At 35.8% G+C, this 23749-nt stretch overlaps 1 protein-coding gene across 2 annotated transcripts; it reads right to left on the bottom strand.

The window, feature by feature from the left end:
• Window positions 1–2115: 2115 nt before the first annotated feature.
• LOC149798592 (NFX1-type zinc finger-containing protein 1-like) lies at window positions 2116–21651 on the bottom strand. Of its 2 annotated transcripts, none has more exons than XM_089957412.1 (4): window positions 21500–21651; window positions 13040–13101; window positions 6228–12676; window positions 2116–5433 (listed from the first exon to the last, which is right to left on the bottom strand). In XM_089957412.1, exons 2-4 carry the CDS (start codon window positions 13096–13098, stop codon window positions 5354–5356), a joined length of 6588 nt encoding a protein of 2195 aa, XP_089813538.1. In that variant the 5' UTR covers window positions 13099–13101; window positions 21500–21651; the 3' UTR covers window positions 2116–5353. The 2 variants fall into 2 exon arrangements, with proteins under 2 accessions (XP_089813538.1, XP_089813539.1); XM_089957413.1 differs by lacking the exon at window positions 21500–21651 and adding an exon at window positions 21177–21462.
• Window positions 21652–23749: the final 2098 nt, after the last annotated feature.

The raw sequence follows: 23749 nt of genomic DNA, 5'->3' as shown, positions 1-23749 counted from the left end.
CATATTTTCCCATACAAATGCAGTAATCTATACATTCATACATGCATGCATGCATGCATCCATCCGTCCATCCATCCATCCATCCATTGACTCTTTTACTTGAACATGTGAAATTTAAATACATTATTCGGTAACAATTTCTTAAGCGAATTTCCGAAATTTATGTTGAAAATTGATGAAGACTGAGCGAGTTTAAAATTATCGGCTGCATTACCTACCTTGACGAGGGCTCAGTTTGTTGTTATGTGTTATAAATACGCAGAACTGCATACTTGTTTTGTTGTGAGTCGGCGGAAAGAAAGAAGTGGATATGGTGTATGGATGTCTAGGCCGTCAATTCTTTTCGCTACTCAGAACAAAACACGATTTATTTATTTCACCCCCCCCCCCCCTTCTAAAAATGTTTAGCTTTACTATTTGAATGCAGTTCAAAACGAATTGGGATTATAAAAGTTCAGTTCACTCAGTCTAAAAAGATATAGCTGCGGACGTCAAAGAAGACACTAAGAAGCTTGAGTCTGGCTGTGTAATACAGAAATACGGATTGAACTGCTGTATCATACACCAGATTAAGCATTTAAGATTGACTGGGTATGTATAAAAATCTTAGAAAGCTACTAATGTAGAACTTTATTGATGGTACAGGCAGGTAATGTAAAAACGAGGGATTCTGTGTAGCATATAGTCACATATTGCGAACACAGACAGAAAAAGGTGTTTGTTTTATTTATATGCAAGTTTTAGATGAACCGAGACAAAGAACAGGGATCTACGGATTATAATATAGTATGAATATCTAGGTCCTACTGGTCATTCTCATTTTTTCCATAGTAGATTTTACTGGTCATTCTTTTCTTTTTCAAAGTAGGTCTTACAAATCATTTTAACTGGTCATTTTAATTTTTGTCCAAGTAGCTCCTACTAGTCATTCTAATTTTTTCAAGCAAGTCTCACTGGTCATTCTAATTTTTTCAAGCAAGTCTCACTGGTCATTCTAATTTTTTCAAGCAAGTCTCACTGGTCATTCTAATTTTTTCAAGCAAGTCTCACTGGTAATTCAAATTTTTCAAGCAAGTCTTACTGGTCATTCTAATTTTTTCAAGCAAGTCTCACTGGTAATTCAAATTTTTTCAAGCAAGTCTTAGTGGTCATTCTAATTTTTTCAAGCAAGTCTTATTGGTCATTGAAACTTTTCAAGCATATTACAAACGATCTAATCGTTAAAAGTACTGCTAAAGTCTGAAAGAAGAATTTGGACATCTCATTTACGTAATCTTATTATAAGGTAGAGAAATTCGAACAGCACATTAAACATTTGCCTTGTTGATTTATAATGGAGAAATACGAACACCTATGATCAAGTAGAAAATGGCGAATTTGTTTTAGGAGAAAGGGGATTATATTTAAGGGGGGAGGGCAAGTAGTATTTCAAAGAAACCACAATTTGTTTCTTCAAAATAGGTTCTCGATAATTGAGACGAAAATTATAAATCTGATAAATTTTTCTCATTGTGTGTTTTATCATTTTTTTTTATTTTAAATAAATACGCTGAGATCGAGCTTCTGCGTTTGAATGTACATTTATTTCGTAATTATTTGCAACAATTGTGTCAGAATTTGTTTTCTTTTCTTCTCAGTCCATTGATCATGGCCATATTGACTTTAACATCAGTCATTTCTATTTTGTTTTCAATCCATTGTCAACGGCCATATTAACGTTAGGTGCAACATCAATCATGTATTTCTCTTAATCTATTTATGATGGCCATATTGACTTTAGGTGTAACATCAGTCATTTCTATTTTGTTCCATCCATTCATGATGGCCATACATACTCTAGGTGTAACATCAATCATTTCTGTTTTTAAATTCCCGCTGAATAACTCCTCATTTCACAAACTGCCGCACATTCCCTGCAGAATAATATTTTTATGACAGCGTTATTTGTTCCAGTGAAACTTCATACCCGCAATCATATATTGGTCAGGTAATACGTAGGCCAACATTCGCTATATTCACGCTTTTGAAGGCAATTATTCGTAAATAATGCAGGATAAATTTATGCTAACGAGGAATATGGGTTTTTCATGTATGAAAGAAAACAAACAAAACAAGTTTGAGCATAAACTGCTGTAATTGTCCTTCAAGTTAAACAAAGACCCTAATTTCGTGTGACAGACTAATACAGTATAAGACTCCCATTTTCATGTAACAGACTTGTGCGAGATACACCTGTCAATCTGACACAAAACATAGGAAAATTGTCCAGCAATATGAAAGGACTATACCACCAGCAACGTTTAACCTATCGTATTATTCAACTCATTTTATAAACCTTATTTTACAGGAACATTTGTTCGAAAAATGTACATTACAAGTTTTGGTGTTTTTTAAACAGAGTTGCAGTGCCTGTGTAGGGTTCATGTTAGTAATTTCGGATTTAAAAAGACTGTATGACCGAGACTAATTGATTCATTAATATGCATCATTTATATATTCATTCGTCAATTCGTTTATTTGTGCAATAGGAACATACGAAGATCCATATGTAAACAAATCATCGCCTTATTTCTGTTTCAAAACAAAATACAAAGCAGAAACCTATTTAGATTTTTTTAATGATTTGTAATGCAACCAAAATGCTTACCCAAATGGATTGTTTCATCGCTTTATTTCTGTTGCTTCCAAAATATTATAATAAAAATCTAGTGTTTCTTGTTCAATGTAATCGTTCAGCTTTTGCCGTCTTTAGCTGTCATATGCAAGACTATACATCTACATGGCTCAACGGAATAGGGGAGGCAAATACGACAAGCTCAGCCTTTACTTGTCTCCCGTTTGAGTGTGGTCATGATGAGAAGTGTAAAACATTCCATTAATTAACCTAATTGCATATTTATGCCACCTAAATAACTAAATTTCAAACTATTTTTTTTTCATCGCAAAAATTGATGATGATCAAAAACATTATATGATAAACAATCTTGCTCTCAAATCATTTTGCATACAACAAAAAATGTGAACTTGCATGATAAAATTTGAATCAACCCAGTTGATCTTACTAAATCCTTATTATATAAAACCGAATCAAACATTGTTGCCATAGTAATATTAATTATGTGATTTAACCTCTCTTCTGCCTTTCCAAGAAATCTCCATTGCATGCATTATAACGTGTGTTCATTGATGTTAGAAATGGCTGAACTCCCAGGCACTACTCTGATGGAAACGCATACTTGGAATCAGAGTTAATATCAACTATTTCGCACATGAATAACAAATAAACTTTAGTCAATACATTATATATTTCAGATGTTTCAGTGTAAATATTCCATGTTTGTTATTGAATACACATTACTATACGATCAGTATCGATAATCATACAGTTACAACATTACGACTCTTGCAGTTTTCATTTTACAGTCTTTATTCAGCATTATATATGAAAAATACACCAACTTAAAGCAGAGAAAATGCATAATGTGCACGAGGCAAACATATCAGTAACTAATTATCATTAAGTTCGAATTTTACGAAAAGCTTTTATAAATGTCTTAAGTAAATGACAATAATTAAAATGTTTATAAATATAAATATTACAAAGTATTCTTGATCCATTTTCCTTTGGAATGAAAACATCTGCTTCAAAACACGTGTTGTATTGAATATGGCCTTTTAAATGTCTGTGTTGTATCAAATATGGCCTTTCAAATGTCTGTGATGTATCGAATATAGCATTTTAAATGTCTGTTGTATTGTATACGGCTCTTTCAGTTTTCATTTTACAATTCTAATTCAGTATTAAGTATGAAAAATGCACCAATGTAAAGCAGAAAAAATGCATAATGCGCCTGAAGCAAACACGTCAGTAACTAATCACGAATAAGAAAAAACTGTTATTACTTTCTTAAGTAAATGACATAATTAAAATGTTTATAATTTTAAATATATAAAAGTAGCCTTAATTGATTCTGTCTCGATATGTGGGGAATGAAAACATCTGCTGAGAAATATATATGTGTTGTATTGAATAGTGCTCTTTAAATATTTGAATTTATCGAACATGATCTTTTAAGTGTCTATGTTATATCGAATGTGGACTTTTAAATGTCAGTGTTGTATACTGAATAAGGCCTTTTAAATAATTGTCTTGTATTGAATGTGGTCTTATATATATATATAGTATCGAATATGACCTTTGAATGTCTGTGTTGTATCGAATATGACCTTTTAAATGTGTGTCTTGTATCGAATATGACCTTTTTAACATATGTGTTGCATCGAATATGGCCTTTTAAATGTCTGTGTTGTATCGAATATAGCCTATTAAATGTATGCATTGTATTCAATATGGCCTTTGAATTAAATGTATTGTATCAAATACAGTTTTTAAGTAGATCATTCGTAACATTTTTGAAACATCAGATCTCCATGAACTTTCATTATGACAAACAGAGACAAAGTACATGTGATAAATTTGATAGTATTTCTACATAAACAAATTAAAACATTTGACAGTTCCGTACTCACTGCATTCAATCAACATTCTTGTATTTATCACACGGCATGCAAAACCAGAAAGAATTTCATTTTCGTTTCACTCTGAAACATATTTCCAGTTTTAGAATCAAAAGGGACCGTTTGGAATATATTCCATCAAACTTATGACTTCACTAAAATAAATCGCAAAAATATTCGTAAAAAGTATGGTATATACAACGTGAAAAATCTGTCAATTCAATAAAAGAAAATTACCATTAAAAACCCTCTAGAACATCATTACTAAAATAATTTTATTCAGTGCATGAATATTCAACTCTCTAAAATGGTATTCATGATAATTTGTACTTTTAGCCGTTGATATATTACACTCGAAAACTATTAAAGATCTTTCAAATATAACAAAAAATATATTTTAAAACAATATCCTTTCTAGCTATATCCCACACTCACGCATGCCCACAAAGGGTCATCTAGATATAAAAACAATGTTATAGCTTGAAAACTATTCAGCCTCGTATTCGCTTTCAATTTGCATGGAAATGGATACGATTTTCAATATTTGCTACTTATGAGACAAGATAAAATTCAATTAACATGAAAGAGATGTAACTTATGCGATTGCAATGTAAATAACTAGAATGCAAATTATACTACATGTGCAGTACACTACGGTACGCTCAAAACTTTCAGGCAAGACTGCCTTTCGTTTGCATACTCCTTATTGACGGTATTTTTAGTGGTAACTTCAAAATATCCTTAACACATTACAACACGACTGCATATGACGGCTTAGAACTTTCGTATGTCATGACAAATTTCCACAGCATATGGTCCATTCGGTGGAAAGTAATCAGACGGCAGTTTCTCTTACTGTGTGTACACAACACGGGCAGGAGCCATTGATTAGTTCAACTTTGCGAACTACGTGTCCTGAAAAATTAAAACATATATTACTACAGGTATTACTAAACCGAGGAACAGTCAAGAAAAAACGTTTCGTGGAAACACTTCATTAAAATGTCCAAGGGGATCGAGTATCCAATTTTTGTCGGGTCGAATGAGGCAACTATAAGTCTTAGTCCTAACAAAACATAAAGTGTAACTGCAGGTGGTGGTTACAATTCTTAGCCTCTCAGATAATGTAAGTATAAGGACATTCATTACAAAATGTAGACTTTCCAGACACCCATCTATCAATCATTTAACTAATAATTATCTAGTTCGCTCTTGACCTGATATTCGAATTATCTGGGACATATTATCTAGGACCAGTACACACTATGAATATCTGAGGAGATGCTTAAAACAATGTTAAAAACCATATCAAAGTCCTTGGCACTGAATTACATGTCACGGCCTCTCCACTTTTTATAAGAAAATCTATTTATCGGTTTCTGTGAAAAGACTTTTTCCCAATCAATTATATTTACTAACATTCTTGCGTATCGTCCACACACAAAATATCTTGGAAGCAACATCGTTTACAGCAAGAAGCCTTTCAAGATTCCACAGATTTGACATTAAAAAAATACTGACCAGACATGAAAACACCATTGTCAATGCTCAAATATTTTCATGCTATCAAATGTGGTAGGAATATTCTGAAGTTCGAATACAGATACAATCATACGTACAAGAGACAAACGAAAAGAAGGAGACATTTATGCCTGCGAAATTATGACAGAGATATGGAAGTCTAGATAAATGCGTATTATTCTCTTTACCTGCCGCACACGTTATCCATGTTCCCCTTGACCATTCTTTTCTGATATCCAAGATGGTTTTGAATATCATCAGGGGTTCATCGAATAAAGAAGACGTTGACAGTCTGGCAATATTTTCAAAGCAACTTTCGGCCGCCATGCGATTGTTCCCAAGCCTTTCTTCAGAAAGAAGTAACGTGCGAACGGATTCAACCACTTCGTGTTGATCACGTGTCAGTTGGGTGTCACCTTTTAGGCTTTCATGACTAAGTATGATCAATTTCAGCATCAACTGAAGTCTTCTGAGTTCATCTCTTATGTCTAGTTCATGTTGTGGTGTTAAAAAACACTTTTGTCTTGATATCCAAACTTTAAATGCGTCGACGCTTTTCATGAAGGCCTCACTAATCTGTGTTTCAAGTCCAACTCTGGATTTCGTCTTGAATAAAGACTCTAACATCTTGATCTTAGAAATCAACTCATCCTTGATAAGCTTATCTCTTTTCTCGGGATTATATAACTTTGATTTTACTTCTCGTATTGTTTTGCGGATCTTATTCAGTTCTCTTTGATATCTGACACTATTTCTAATTATCATTCTGCAGCACGGGCAAACTGGGAATCGAATTTCGGATAAATCTCCCTGCTGAATCTGTCGTTGCATCCACCGATCCATTGCTGTTACTTCCACAACATCGCCACAATCACAAAGCTGTACAAACTTGGACTTAGGGCTATTTTCTTTCCCAAATCGCCGCTTTGTCACTATGTCTTTGTCACATATTCTACAAAGAGTAGGGCAAGGCTCTCCGCAGATTCCAATACATGAATGCCCACATTTCAAACTTTTTAGGCAAGGCTCGTTGCATGGAGGATGGTCACATACTTCACTGCAGGTTTGCGTACACTGGAAGTGTGGACATGACCAGGTGCATGGTTCTCTACAGGGTTCACAATATTCTGAGCAACCTTTCGTGCAGGTTTTATGAGGACACTTTTGATCACACCTTTTCTCACACGGTGGACAATAAGAGCATAATACCGTGCAGACATGTCCACAGATGAGGACTTCAACGTTGGGAACTGAACATTGTTTATGGAGTCTACCTTTAAAACATTCAGTACAATCGCCAGAGCACTGGTGCCCGCAAACAAGGCGGGTGTCACATTTTTCTTGACAATAAATAATTCCTGCTCTGTGGCATGGAACATCATATTTATGTCCGCAATCAAATTTCTTTTCAATCATAAAGTTACATTTCTGAGAAGACTCTTGCCCACATCTTACTCTTGATGTATGTCCACAATTAAATTTAACTTCTATGCTCTTGTCGCAGGTTAAGTTAGACTCTGGAATGTTGCAACTGGTCTGCACCGCATGTCCGCAACCTGGTACATGTTTGGTTACCATCTGGTTACAATATTGATTGTGGTCATGTTTCTCCCCGCACATTTTGTGACATGTGTGACCACATATCAACTGACGTGTGCACTTTTCTCTACATACTACTTCAGGCTTTGACTTACAACACTGACGACGTATTTTGTGGCCACATTCTAGAATCTCTTCCACTATCTCAATGCAGATTTGCGTGTGTCTTTCACTACAGGTTCTCTGGCATACGTGTCCACAACTCAAATGTTTCTCACATGGCATCGGACATTGCACCCCAAAGGGATCCTCTCCACATTCTACAGTAACGGTATGTCCGCAACTTGGAAGAGTGCGTGACACATGGAATTTGCATTTGAAGTCGGTCGGATTCAAGTAGCACGGAATATGTTGCACATGGTCGCACTCTGGCATTTCTTTACCAATTGTAACCATGCATTTACAATCTTGGTAGCATCGCTTCTTGCAGCTGTGTCCTCTTTCGCAAAGTCTCTCACAAGGCTTTTGACACTGGTACTTTTCGTGATCTCTATCGTCGGGATGACATAGCCTTTTGCAAACATGTCCGCAATTTAACCGAGTTCCGCATTCTTTCTTGCAACCACCTTCGGGGGCGAATTTTTCAAAATCATGCGCATCAGCTGCTTCAAAGCCATCATTTGGATGATTTTGACAGTAAAGAGTTAACGCTTCTCCTAATCTCTTCTCTTTTCCGAGCGTTTCGACAATATTCTTCCATAACTCTGAATGTCTAGCTAGGAAACTAAAGTTTCCAATGACATAAAAGCCCTTCTTTGCTCTCGAAAGAGCGACACAGATTCTGTTGGAAATCTTTAAAAATCCTATTTTTCCTTCACGATTGCTCCTTACCAACGAAAGCAAGATTATGTCGTTCTCTTCTCCTTGATAATTATCCACAACAGTCACCTTCACCCCATTGAAATCTGACTTAGGCATCATGTTTCTCAAGCAGAAGAGCTGACCGGAATAGGTTGTGAGGACGGTTATTTGATTCGGTGAGTATCCCTGTCTCAGCAGATACTTGCACAATGCTACTATATATCTGGCTTCATGCTTATTGAGATGGCTTTTCTGATCCGCGTCGTCTAATTCTTCTTGAGTATGGTCAATAAAGAAAATGTCAGATCCAACTCCTCTGATGTGTTCATACTCTGTAACAGATACGTGATCGCGTAGATTTGGATAGATATGTCGTAGAAGCATCGATATTTCTGGCCGCATACGATGTTGCTCCTCCAAGCTGTCACACTGGATTCCATTGTTCACCATCCTCTCAAACAAAGATATGTCAAGCTTGTAATCCTTAGCTAGAGTATAAGTTGTTGGATTTGGGCGAAGCTGTTCGTGATCTCCAATCAAAATCAGATGTTGACAGTGTTCGCTGAGGGTCGTGATGATGTGGCTCTCCAAAACCTCCGCAGCCTCTTCAACAATAATTATTCTTGGCCCTATTTTCTGAAGAACTGACTGATATCTTGCCGCACAAGTTGTGGTCATACCAATGATCTGAGCATGCTGTAGGACAAACTCGTCTTCCCTCATCTTGGCTTCCTTGAACTCTTCCATAACATTTTCATACAAGTCTGCTTGCCTGACAAAATCTTCATCCAATGCATTGAGATAAAATTGTCTCCAATATCTGTACAGGCACCATCTATCCTTATAATCTAGTTCCCAAACATTGACAATATTGTCAACTTGCTCCTGTTTCATTACCCTTGTTGCGTGTATCTGTCCTTTTAAATCCTCATTTCGTCTTTTTCTTTCTGCTCTAGATATTTGCCAAACACTATTTTGATGTTGCTCTCCTTCTGTCTCTACCATTCTATTTCCATTTTCACCTCTTCTAGGTTGTGTATTTGGTTCTACGGAAGCAGTTCTGATAGTTTCTTCTGTTATTTCCTTCCTCGATACCAAGGAAAAATCTATATCGTCCATCATCAGACGATCTGCTTCAATAGCATCTCCCACATCGACTACATTGACGTACACATCCTCTGAAACACAATCAACACTGTCTTCAGCATACTTCGCTGTGGCATTTACATAATCTTCCGAGATATCCATATTCTGAAACAAATCTACATTTGCACCGTTTGCTGGCAGCAGAAGGCCACAGCCAAGCCATTCTTCAATAATGCACGACTTCATTCCGTGCTGTGCAACATTTTCAACCATATAAATATCGCTCCAAAGTATTTCTTCAAACCCGAAAATCAAAGAGTCATAAAGGTTTTGCATGTAGGGATAGAGTTCATCTTCAGTAAGAAATCTATGTTTGGCTTGTTCTAGAGCTTTAGCTTTTGCTTCCAATTTCGTCATATACAAATTTAGTAATTCTCTTGCTTGAAAGCGATTGTCTCTTATTTCTCTCGGAATAAGACGGTCCCTTCTGAATCGCTCTCTAAATGTGTCAAGATGGTGTTTTATTAAAGCTTCGTTGGAACTACGACCTCCGACGCGGACAATGTCTCCCATGTAAAATTTTGAAATACCTTCTAAAAATTGATCAAGTGCATGATTTGTATAACACACTATGAGCATCGGGGATCTGCTAGTGCCTAAAAGAGCATCAGAATTCTCATCCCAAACATGCCTGTTATGTAGGAGAACTCGAACAATCTGGAGACCAATATAGGTTTTCCCAGTGCCAGGTGGACCTTGTGTAATGGAAAATCTGCGAGTGAGAGCTGTCTGAATAGCCTTATATTGTGATCGGTCAAGACCCGTATCGTCTGCTGACGGCCATTCTGAAAGAGACAGCAAGTGTACGTTTCGAGGTGCTTTATTACCTAATACTTGCTGTCTAGTTGGTTGGTACTTTGAAATGGTCATCGTACGGTCAAGCAAAGGCTGAAGGTCATAGACTGGGGAGTCTGTTCTAGAAAGGTAAATTGGTGGGTCAACATCTTTCTCGCAGTTAACCAAGTGTTTCTGGAAGGGTAGCCTAATGATATTTTGCAAACCAAATAGCACGTGTTTGTATGCTTCAAAAAATGCTATGGACTCAACCATCACAAATGTTTCGTGTGACTTTTCCATGACGTCTTTAAAATCTGTCTGAAAAGACACAGACATGATTCCGTGTCTGAGTTCCCGTGGATCTCTATCAGCTACAGTTGCAAATAGCATCGTCTCAAAGTCGTCCGAAGATAAACAAAGGAAAGATCCATACAACAATCTCTTGCTATGAGCCCATTCCACATGCCTCAGATGCGAAACGTTGAATTCGATTCGATGATATATGCCATCTCTTCCTGGTGCTAACTGCCGTATTTTCACATCGTAATACAGACGCAAATCCTGAAGCTTCTTCTTCTTCACGTGAATGTTTTGTTTGTATTCGCGTATACCTTCTCTCAATGGGCATATGAAGTCTTCACGCAACAGCCTGTATTGAACATCGAGATAATGCTCAAGGTCTTTGTACCCTCCGGTTTCTTTATTCATGCGAAAAAATGGTGGCTTGTCTGCCTTAATTTCTGCATGTTGTGGATACATTGCAATCTCTCTAAAGTTATCAGGGGGTTCTTCATTTTCATGCAGAAAGGCACGAGGAAGCCTATGAGTCACTGACTTTGTCATTCTTTTGCTGACCTGTCTTTCTTTCATTGCCTGTAATTCTACAATACCTTCTTGTACCTCCTGCAAAGCGTTGTTGAGGTTGTCACTAAGTGGAAGATTCTCTGCTATTCTTTGCAGAATGTCTATTAGACCAAATATCAGAAACATCGAAGTTGGCGTTCTAGAAAAGAAACTGAGTGCTAGTCTTATGATTTTGTTCAACACTGGCACGTATTGGGACCAATCCAAGAATTCCTTCGCCAGGAATGTGGACAAAAATGGAACTATAGCTGACTCGAAAAAAGATGTGTCCTTTAGAATGATTATCAAAACGTAACCGGCATTTTGTGCAGAATGTGAAGAGAGGGCCTTTTCTAGCAAAGCTATTACATTTATGAGAAGTTCTTGATCGTTGCAGCTGATTTTTATTATCTTTTTCAGCAATGTCTTTTCCTTGGATAACACTTTGCACATTTGACTGGGGTTTTCGTCGAGAAGTGATTTGACCTTTTCATTTATTTTAGTCAAGAAATTGTCATCGACGTCCTCATAGCCCAAATCTGTGGTTACTTTACGGTTTTCTACCGTCCTTTTAGAAGCGTTTCTTCTAGTTTTGGATGGTTTAGTAGTTTCCCGAGAAGCTTCATGACAAATGTTTCTGGTAGGATCTCCGGTCCATGTAGTTTGGTCATTTTCACTGTGATCAATCAGTTTTTCACTCCTCCCATCTTTGTGGGATTTCTCATATATCGCAGAGTTGTTTGTCATAATTCCCCCAGACATTTGCCTAGAGCGACGTCCTCTTCCTCCTGTACCTCGTCTCCTTCTTCTTACGTTTCCTTCCTCTTGCTTTCTTTCCTGAGTAGCCAAATTTGCTTCGGAGTTTGATTTTATTATGGGCGACCTATATAAATCTTTTGATGGCGCTTCCCTTCTCCTGCTGTCATCCATGTCCACTTTTGATTTGCATGTATGTCCATTACCAGATACTTTCACGTTTTCTTTTCCTTTCCTTCGCTTACCTCCCCTGGCCTGTCTGTCGGTCTGATATCCGCGTTGGAATTCTTTAGTTCGGGTAGAATTATCAGTGTGTAATAGAAATGATTCATTACCATCGTGTAATTGTTCATGGGTACATTTTTCTTGCATTTTTCCAAAACTTGACACATTTGCACGATCGCAAAACATAGATTTGCTTTTTCGTAAATGAACGTCATTATCTCTTCCAATAGCAGACCCTGGCTCTTTCAAATGACTAATGTTTCCTGATGCGCTGACTTTTGACCGCGCATGCGCGCCATTATGGGGAGATTCAGTTCTTGCTCTATGGCCGTTTCTCATCCCTGACAAGTTCCGAGCAGAATCTGACCTTGGTCTAGTTTTAGTTGTACCTGTTGCCCCTGTAAATTCGTCCCCAGTTGCTGCTGTAGAAGAACCATTCTTTCTTGTAGCCTTCTTATGCCTGCCAGGTCGCTCAGTAATTGCTCTCTGGCTGCAACGAAAATTTTGACCTCTAATAGACTGGTGATAAAATCTTAAATGAGCACTTATGTATTATGGTAAATATTTAAAACTTTTTCGTGGTTATAAGGAAAGCAGACCAGTTTTGTATGCTCTGTGTGGATACATTATTGTTCAGAAAGCCTCCGAATTCCAAACGAGTAATGACAGAAAAGCTATTTCAACCTAAGTTATCATTTTGCAAAGGCGTGTATAAATTACAAATAATATAGTATATTTTAGATTTATTTGCAGTTCCCAAAATGTTCGGTTTTAACTTAAATCGACAAGAAACGTAAACAAATAAGATATAGTTGTCTTCAACTGGAACGAAACGTGTGATAATTACACTTACACAGAGACTGACTGTGCTGAACATCCACTATCGTTCGCCTCGTCTTCTGAGTCATCCATCTCCTTTAAATTAAAAAAGATACGAGTTTCTAATTAATTCTTTGGACAACTTTGCCGCACTTGTTCTACCACCGTACCATCCACTACCAAATTTAATAGCAAGATGAACTTCGACTTAGTAAAAACGAAAATATTATTCTGCAATTTAATTGCGCATGCTAGTTTGGTAACTTCACATGTACAAGTGTCAGAGAAAAGAACTGGATTTTAAATTACTTTGGATTATATACAAAAGTATACAATGACTTACCTTTCCATGGATAGTAGTCTGCCAGCGAATCCTTCAAGATTATGAATTAATATTTATTAGTTTTTACAACGTGACTATAAATACAACAGTGGTGTGGAAAATATAATGCCTGCGTCTTCTTCATGCTTCACATACAAAGGAAAAGTCTGCATTTTAAAGTGTTGAGTCAACTCGGTGATCTGTCCTTTTGGTCTAGTGAATGCATGCATTTTGTTCATTTAGACAGAGACAATTCATCGAAATATACAGTTTGGCTTTTTTGTTGACCTCATCGAAGTGATAGAACAACGAAACAAGAAACTAGATGAAATCAGAGAAGCCATCATATGCGCTAATGTGTAAGTAATATAATTAATCCGTGTTTGTAGATAGGATGGAGAAATCTAATCCCGATGAAGTAAAATCTGTACCAGGACAAAGCTTGGCGAATTCCTACGGTTAGATCTCCTCCATCCTACCCACGTGTATTGGAGATGTTTTATCCATGGCTTTATAAAATGGTCAAACTGTGTCACATAAAAAATCATATGTCTCTCCTGCTCGTTTATCGCAATATTCAGAAACTAAGAGTATATAACAAAAGAGAAAGACATCCAATCTTTCGTGTTTGTCACGATGGATATTCGTGGATTGTTTGGCAAGCAATATTTTAACGGGTGTGGGTCGTGGAGTCGATCACAGTTCAGGAGAAATATGGCATATTGGAAAAGCAGCAACGGCCAAAAAAATGGACATTTACTTCCCCATGCACAACTGGTACATCACTAAAATCTCCAGCTTTTAATAACTCTTTAAGACATACACAGTATCCAAATTTGCTTCGGAGTTTGATTTTATTATGAACGACCCAAAACTTGAACCAGGATAACATAGCTTAGTATCCAAATTTTTCATTGCTAAACTAAAAAAAATATATGATTTTCAATTGTCCTACTCTTTCACTTCTCATTCACGATTCATTCTGTTCATGTGTTCCAAATTATCAAGATTTCGTAGGGGATTGCCTTTTGGTAATTAATAACTTTTTATAGGAACTAACGTGTTATTAATAGATGCATGTGAGTACTTTTGATAAGTTCAAGAACAGTAACATAAATGGAAAAAGTGAAATTTACATTAGCGATCGCAATCTTTTCCATTTATGTTGTCTTCATGGCAGAAATAGATGAATTCTGCACTCATTATATTCGTATACACTGAAAAATCTTTACACGCACACCACACACGTAAACACGTAGAAATGTGTGCGAACGGAAAAAACACAACGAAGAATTATGTATTATTTTTTTTTAATGTTCTCTATTCTATGGGCTGCAGCAAAAGTGCACCGCTAATAATCTACAAATATTTCCATTATAAACTTCTCTATAAAGTAGGCTTTTACTCTGAAGAAGTCTTATAATATAATATACGTATTTAGAAAGTAGGCTCTTACTCTAAAGAAGTCTCCTATATAATATACTTATTTAGAAAGCAGGCTCTTACTCTAAAGAAGTCTTATATAATATACGTATTTAGAAAGTAGGCTCTTACTCTAAAGAAATCTTATATAATATACGTATTTAGAAAGTAGGCTCTTACTCTAAAAAATGTCATATAATATACGTATTTAGAAAGTAGGCTCTCTGATGATATAAGAAATGACATTCGAAATTGTGTAAGAAAGAATACCAAGGTTATAAATATCACTCGTGTTCTGGAAAGATAATCGGCAAAGGTGATCATGAAGAAAGGGAAATGAAGTCGAAGGACTGCAAGTTGACCAAACTATATTATATGCATATATTTCCGCAGCGCAGTGCAAGGAATTAATGTTTGCAATCCGGAAACAATGCTATAAGTAAATTTTTTAAATATTTTAAACCTGGTTAGAAATGAAATTTCTCATTTGAATTTAGTACATTCTACGCCAAAATTAGTACAAATACAAGAAGATACATTCTAAATTGCCAAATAATGTCCAACGTCCCCTCTCTCTCTCTCTCCGCGAGTTACTTCCATTTAAGAAACTTCAAAAATATGTTTCATTTAAAGAACGACACATGATGACGCTATTCTGCTGAAAAGTTTGCAAATAAAGTTCGCTGTTGAAATTATATGGTAAAAGGTAAAATATAAATTTGTTCGAGCAACACTGGTTCCACAGTATCTTGCCTTAAACACAGAGCTTAACCTAGATGTGAACGACGGACGGACGGGAGGACGGACAAAGACACACACATATATATATATATATATATATATATATATATATATATATATATATATATATATATATATATATATATATATGCCGATGGCATGGTGGACCATAAAAAGATATGGTTTTGTACAAGTCGACAGGGGACAATAACTGAAGCACATTGATGTTCTTTTTCCTCCATAGTGGCTCCATTAAACAACGTTCATCGGTTGAATAAGACTGACAGTTCAGAGTGAATACTAATTAGTATCCTAAATGTAACTGTGCCCTTCCTTACTTGTACGGAATGAAAGATTTAATAGTGATATATTGCATAATACCGCCTTTGTGGTGCACTACTTTTCTACATGGTAATCACTAAACCTCCTGATCAGAAAAAAAAATTATTGTAAAACTAGGACACTTAAGCTTCAGACACCTACATTCTCCCAGCAGTAGTAAGAGAGCGAAATATCGGAACGTTTGTATCTTTGACATATATGCCTAGATTGAAATACACTTTATAAACACTAAACATGTGAACACTTTTTCTTTGACATATATGTCCAGTTTGGAATACGCTATATAAACACTAAACATGTGACCGCATGTATCTTTGACATATATGTCCAGCTTGGAATAAGCTATATAAACACCAAACATGTGAACGCTTATATATTTGACATATATGTCCAGTTTGGAATACGCTATATAAACACCAAACATGTGAAGGCTTGTATCTTTGCCATATATGTCCAGCTTGGAATACGCTATATAAACACTAAACATGTGAACGCTTCTGTCTTTGACATACATGTCCAGTTTCGAATACACTATATAAACACCAAACATGTGAACGGCACGCTTGTATCTTTACCATATACGTCAAGTTTGGAATACGCTATATAAACACCAAACATGTGAACGCTTTTATCTTTGCCATATATGCCCAGCTGGGAATACGCTATATAAACACTAAAGATGTGAAAGCTTGTATCTTTGCCATATATGTCCTGTTTCGAATACGCTATATAAATACTAAACATGTGAACCCTTGTATCTTTGACATATATGTCCAGTCTGGAAAACACTAGATAAGCACCAAACATGTGAACGCTTGTATCTTTGCCATATATGTCCAGTTTCGAATACACTATATAAATACTAAACAAGTGAACCCTTGTATCTTTGACATCTATGTCCAATTCGGAATACACAATATAAACACTAAACATGTGAACGCTTGTATATTTGACATATATGTCCAGTTTGGAATGCAATATATAAAAACAAAACACGATTTATAACTTTTAAGATTTAAATCGGCGTTTCAAATTTTACACTCTGACTGGCTAATCACTGGCTACTGGGCGTGGTCTTACGTCATTAATATTCATGTATATTTTTAGTCAGAATGGGTATAATGATATTGCAGACAATCTCTCTCTCTCTCTCTCTCTCTATATATATATATATATATATATTGTGTTCGTGTGCACATCTTTTCTTTCCGACGAACGAACGCCAATAAGTAATTAATTAACTTATTAAACCAACACGCATACCTCTCAACCCTCTTGCTTCCCGCCAGTTCCTGGCTATCAAACCACATACCCATCTAACGTAATGCCTTGTCACTTATGTACCACCACACCTAGTTACCCACCCAACGTGATTCCTACGCACTTATTGACATGCCTAGCTACACACTTATCTATTCATATATGTAGATATATATCCATTTGGCTGAATAACATAGCTTAGATCACATGATTCACAATAGTCAGGGCTTCTATGCAAACATAACGCTGTCTTGGGTAATAAACACTCCTTTAGGAAAAACACAAGATATACTGAGTCATATACTGAGTCACTTAAATTCATCTCCAAATTTACATCAGCCACGTTTGCAGCTCGTATTTTGAAGGTAAGAGACATTCAGGACTATATATATATAAAGAATACAGCTCATATGGCGAATAACAATCCTTTCAAGTGCACTGAATCCAGCAAGGGATTATGTGTGTCAGGGATTGATTAAGATAAATGCGAAAATGCAATAAACTGACAATGAACAGTGCGAAACTAGTATCTAACTAGCCTGAGCGCTTTCGACTCTTTAAATGAGTCTTTTTCAAAGGCAAATACAAAACATAGACAAGACAAATAAATAAAACAGAAAACGGTTATGTTTGCGAAACTTTACATGGCTGTTTCTACAGAAATTAAACCTTTCAGCATCATTGTTTCAACTAATTTGTTATAGCTTGTTGTTGATACTGGAAAATATTTGTATAGACCTAGAAATTGATGAGCCATCTTATGCAAATTTATGTAAGCGTAAATTATATCCCAGATATTTCAGTTTTATAGTAGCCATAGGTTATTAAGCCAATTTAGGGAATAAATCAAAGAAAATGTGTCGGCTGCAAAATATAATTTTATTTGTGCATGGTTGTATTTTTCTAGTCTTCTTGGTTTAAACCGCTCGGCTTAAATGTTCTTAGGCGGCGTAACCAGTAAGATTCCTTTTCTTCCCTGGTTTTAGAACTCCAGTTTGGGGTTGTGAGCATTTGCATTAAGTGTTATATCAATGAAAGTGTGGCCAGGGGAGGAAAAGTGTTCTGAGACCGGACTTCTGTACAGCTTCTTTGTCGTCCAGTCAGATATATGAAAGTTGATCCTTTTGTGTAGCTTTTCAGTTTCTCTGACATACTGAAGGCTACAGATCTTACATGTGATGAGATAAATGACATTCTCTGTTTTGCATGCTTTGTTTGAACCATATATATTTAGCTTGTCTCTAGTCACTGTGCTAGAAAATGTCCTGGTTTATGTTGACTTTTTTGCACCTTTTATCGCCACAGCGGCCAGATTGACTAGCCTGTTCTTGATTTGCGATTGGCGTTAGCTTCGCCCTGACTAGGATGTCTTTGAGGTTTCTTGGTCTCCGGTAGGCTACAGGTTTATATGTGAGGATAACTTTAGTGTATCCGACGATTCCACGATGGGCCAGTGTTTCCCTATGTTACCTACTTTGGGGTTGTCTGGGTGGTAGGTCAGGATAAATGGTATCCTATCAGCGGGTTCCTTCTTTCCATATTTTAGTAAGTCATCGCGGTTTGTTTGTTTAGCCCTTTGGGTTGCCTTCGTAATCAGGTATTTATCGTGGAGAGAGAGACAGACAGACAGACAGAGGCGAGACAGAGACAGAGATAGATAGAGACAGAGACAGAAAGACAGAGACAGAGTCAATCTTAAAGAGGACATAAAAGAAACATCTAGCCGTGATTCAAGCCGTGCTAGCCTAATAGTTTACCAACATTCTTGATTGGACATTATCAGAAAGACATATCAAATATCCTGAAGTAAAATCAATAACGTACTGATCTGTTGTTGTTTTTTTCGTTTTTTTTAACTATCGCCTTGGTATTAATGACTATGCCATTATATACAAATAATTCTGACGTCTTCTATCTTTCTATAATTATCCTATCTTTGACATTAAGGTGATTTATTATTTTCTTTCTTCTAATTTTCTTAAAAATTTCTTTTATCGTAGATACCAGCTCATGGTTACTCTTGTATAATTTATTTAAACTATGATGGCGTCAAATAAATCATGGCATCTTTTTAGCTAAGTTGACCCTTCTTGCGAAAGAAAGAGTTGGCAGAATACCATTTTTTAATAAATCATTTGTTTGAAATATATTATGCCAACAATAAATTTTTCAGGTATTGCAGTAACCTACGTTATGCTTACTATTATGTATTATTTTGACACAGTCAACTGATATGGCATGCATAGTTGCTTACTTTCATGTAATATTTTGACACAGTCAACTGATATGGCACGCATAGTTGCTTATTTGTATATAACATTTTAAGCTGAGTTGATACCAGACATTATACTAGAAATTACGGATTTTCTCCAAGGATTTACTTCTTACAAATCTGTACTGAATTGAAAGAACAAAACAAGAATACGAATAGATATAGACTGTGCTCCAGTAACCTATTATACACCTTCATATGCTGAAATATGTTAGAAATGATACAGTTAATACAAATGGACATGTATTGTGCACCACCAGCCATATATTATACACATAAATGCACTGAAATATGTTAAAAACGACATAATAAATAAAATTAGATATGTATTTTGAACCAACAACCTGATTTTCTTTGACATAAATGCACCTATTTCAACACATTTGCGATTTACTTGGTTAATTATGCTTTAATAATAATAATAACAATAATAATAATAATATTTCAACACATTTGAGATTTGCTTGGTTAATTTTACTATAATAATAATAATAATAATAATAATACCATTACTATTATTATTATTATTATTATTGTATTATTATTATTATTATTTCTTCTAGGAAATCTGTGTTAAAAATATGTCCATAGGTTTCACACGATGAGTGATTATGAAGCCAGGCAGAAATTTACAATAGGCTACCATATTTGTGAGATACTACATTAGCCCACCATTTTTGCGGGTTTATAGCGTCATGGGGAAATCTTATGTAATGGAATATTAACTGAATTAGTAGGAAACCAGACGCCTCAGATGTTTAGAAATTTCATGGACTGTTAGATTCCATTCGTTTGCAAGAGACACATTAGTTCACTCCGTATTGTACGAGGATCAGCTACGAGTTCATGGCCAGTAATTGATCAATTGGGATCAAGCAGATTTATGTTCCTCTGTACGGAAATTATATTTTATTGTATTAGTGAAATTGCAACGCATACATAGTTCACACAATGGCTAAAACTTAATATGTGCATGGGTTGGATAAGGGAGTTTATATACATAGTTCTCTTCAAAACATGCCGTGCTGGAGTTGGAAAGCAGCCAAGTCCAGTCACTTCAATAAGACATACTATACTATAATCAATCGCATTATACATCACCTCTGTGAAATCTGGGGGAATACAGTCTTGAACAGACAAACAGGAAGTAGTCAGATTGTTTGATTGAACAGAAAACGAACTAATTTTGAGAATGCACACATCAATGTTGTAAAGTGAAGTTTGCCAGTACTAAATGTAAATGCGAAATAGTTTATTTTAACAAAATAGCTGAAACATAACAAATTTAAAGGTTTAATATATTCCTATAGAAACTGCCATGTAACGTTTTGCAAAAATAACCGTTTTCTGTTTTATTTGTTTGTCTTGTCTATACTTTGTATTTGCCTTTGCAAAAGACTCATGAAAGGGTCGAAAGCGCTCAGGCTAGTTAGATACTATATATATATATATATATATATATATATATATATATATATATATATATATATATAACAATCGGCCACACCCAACCCTGATTCATTAAATGGCCCTAGTGGCTCTACGCCTTTTCACTGGGGGGGGGGGGGTTGTCCCCTTAACAAATGCGGCGTAAGGTGGACATCCTACCGAAACCAGTTTGATCATCAACGTTATAGATAAATAAGCATTTAAGTCTACAGTGCGTTGAAATGTAACACTTTCAAAATATATTATAAAGAACGCATGTTACAACATAGGTATTGTAAGCAAACATATATTGCTTTCTCAGTTTTTAACAAATGTCAACAGATATGTCGATATAAGTCCAAAATTGTCACTTTTCATACGTACCCTTTCTGTCGTTGTATCCAAAATAATAGATGTGCCCCACAGCTAACTAATGAGAAATTTACCCAGTTTTCATCGATCAGCTGTCTTTCTGTGATTGGCTGGGATAAGAGTTCGTATTACATTTCCAGAAATCTCCGAACTTTCGGTTTCCGAAAAATGTATTTTAAGGCTACACTGTGTTGAAATATAACACATCCAAAATAAATAAAGAACGCAACTTACAACATAGGCTATGTAAGCAAACATATATTGCTTTCACAGTTTTAAATAACTGTCGACAGATATGTCTATAAAAGTCAAAAATTGTCACTTTTCATACGTACCCTTTCTGCCGTTGGATCCAAATAAAAAATATGTCCTAAAGCTAACTAATGATAAATTCCCGTCGGTTGTTGTTATAAGACCCAACCAGTTTTCATAGATCAGCTGATCCCATGAATCCCGTCTGACGGCTGTCTTTCTGTGATTGGCTGGGATAAAACTCCGTATTACATTTCCAGGAATCTACGAACTTTCGGTTTCCGAAAAATGTATCACGAGTTCTACAAGTGATATGTCATGTCAACTCCTTGACCCCAATAAATTCCAGTGAAAATGATAAATGGAGAGATAGAGAGATTTAATTCTTATAATCCTGATTTTAATAGTTACGTGTCGAGTTGGCTTAAACGGTATTAATTTCAACCATAACCATAACAAGTACATCATATCACGCGGTACAGATACACATGCTTCTAGAGAAAGTGAACATGTTTGTTATTTTTATGTCGATTACTCTTTTACATTTGTCATGTATTAGTTGCATTGTACAACGACGCTGCATGTGCATACACTTAGATACACTAAGGAAATAAGAAATCCCGACTGCTTATCGTATTGCAACGTTCATCATAACACTTGTAGATAAACCTTGTAAGTACGGCTATATAACAGGAAAACAGTTAAAAACATGCATTGTAATAATTTCAGACCAATGGTAGTACCTAGGTTATATTATGGCAAAATTTAATAAGTAAAAACCCATTTATTTAATTAACTGCCACAATATTCAAAACTTTATATATAATTTGTTTCTAAGACTCTTCAAACTTCTTTTTATTTTTTCTTAACAACCCATAATAACGTACATGAGGGCACATGCTCAAATGTTTCCACTCCACAATGGTCATCAAATAAGACCATACTGAGTAGTGGTCACTTATGAGATGGGCGAATACCTTCAGCTTCACAACAACATATTTAAGAAGTGCAAGCAAAGGGAAAAGTGCAGTAGGTCACTAAATTATCGAACCTGTATATATATATATATATATATATATATATATATATATATATATATATATACACACACACACACACTGGCATAACTATAGTGGTGACAGGTACAGCCTTGCTGTGAGGCGCGGTCGTGTTGGGAGCCCGGCCCAACCAGGGAAAAAGAATGAAAGTTACAGTATGGTTGAGGGCCGGTAAAAAGAAAACTTTGCTGTGGGGGCCGTGGTGAGATAGGTACGTCACTCTGTGTGTGTGTGTGTGTGTGATAGATAGATAGATAGATAGATAGATAGATAGATGGATAGAATCATGATATGATAGTCATAATTCAATCTATGCTGAATTTTAGGTTTTATTCTGATCATCAATAATAATTTTAAGCCCTTCTAGAAAACGGAAATTTCATGATCAAAAACGGTTTATACAAGGAGCGTTGCTACGAGACTGTCGAATATGATTCACATCATGCTTTATAAAAGTTCAACTTCTCACGCGAGTAATTGATTTTAAGAAGCTTGATTTGGATCATTTACAAAGAATTCCTACTTTCATTACATTTTGTCAAACGATGAAATAATATTGTACTTAGAATTCCTACTTTCGTTCAGCCATGAAAGGCAAGCTTTATATGAGATAAAGTAAGAAGGAGTTATCTCCCTTCAACTGCATACACAAATGCATTTGCGCTCGAAAGTTTTTGTGTTGTACGGTAAACGATTCCATTAAACTGCCATTTTAATTTTCAAATGTATGCAGTATGGGCATACATTTTTTGCTGCATCTCAAAGAATCATGAGTTACTTCCAATTGTTTATCACCCTGTTTTTCTGATTCCAACTACTAACAAACAAGGAAACGTAAACATAAAACGTACAAAATTACAAGCGTTTGGGTTTTGCAATTAAAGTCCTCTCTCGCTAGTAGTGAAAGGGGATACCGTAGCCTCAATGGGACTTAACATTACAGACCCCCCCCCCCCGGGAACATATAGCCTCAATGGAAATTTAACATGGAGAAAAATCGTGGGAACATATAGCCTCAAGGGAAATTAACATGGAGAAAAATCGTGGGACTGTTGAGCCTCAAGAGGAATTGAACATGGGAATAGGGGACTGTATAGCGTCAAAGGAATTTAAACAGGGTGGGACTGTATAGCGTCAAGGGAAATTGAACATGGGATTTTTTTTTTTAAAATAAAAAATAAAAATGGGGTAGGCAATCGAAAGTCATTCTCTTTTCGAGAAATGTGGGTGGCCCTGAAAAAGGGCCTTTGGGTTTCTTCTGCTTCTTCTATTTCC

Source organism: Sinohyriopsis cumingii, chromosome 5, assembly GCF_028554795.1.
Source record: "Sinohyriopsis cumingii isolate HCF-2022 chromosome 5, ASM2855479v2, whole genome shotgun sequence".
NCBI lineage: Eukaryota > Metazoa > Mollusca > Bivalvia > Unionida > Unionidae > Sinohyriopsis > Sinohyriopsis cumingii.
This window is presented reverse-complemented; position numbering and strand designations above follow the sequence as displayed.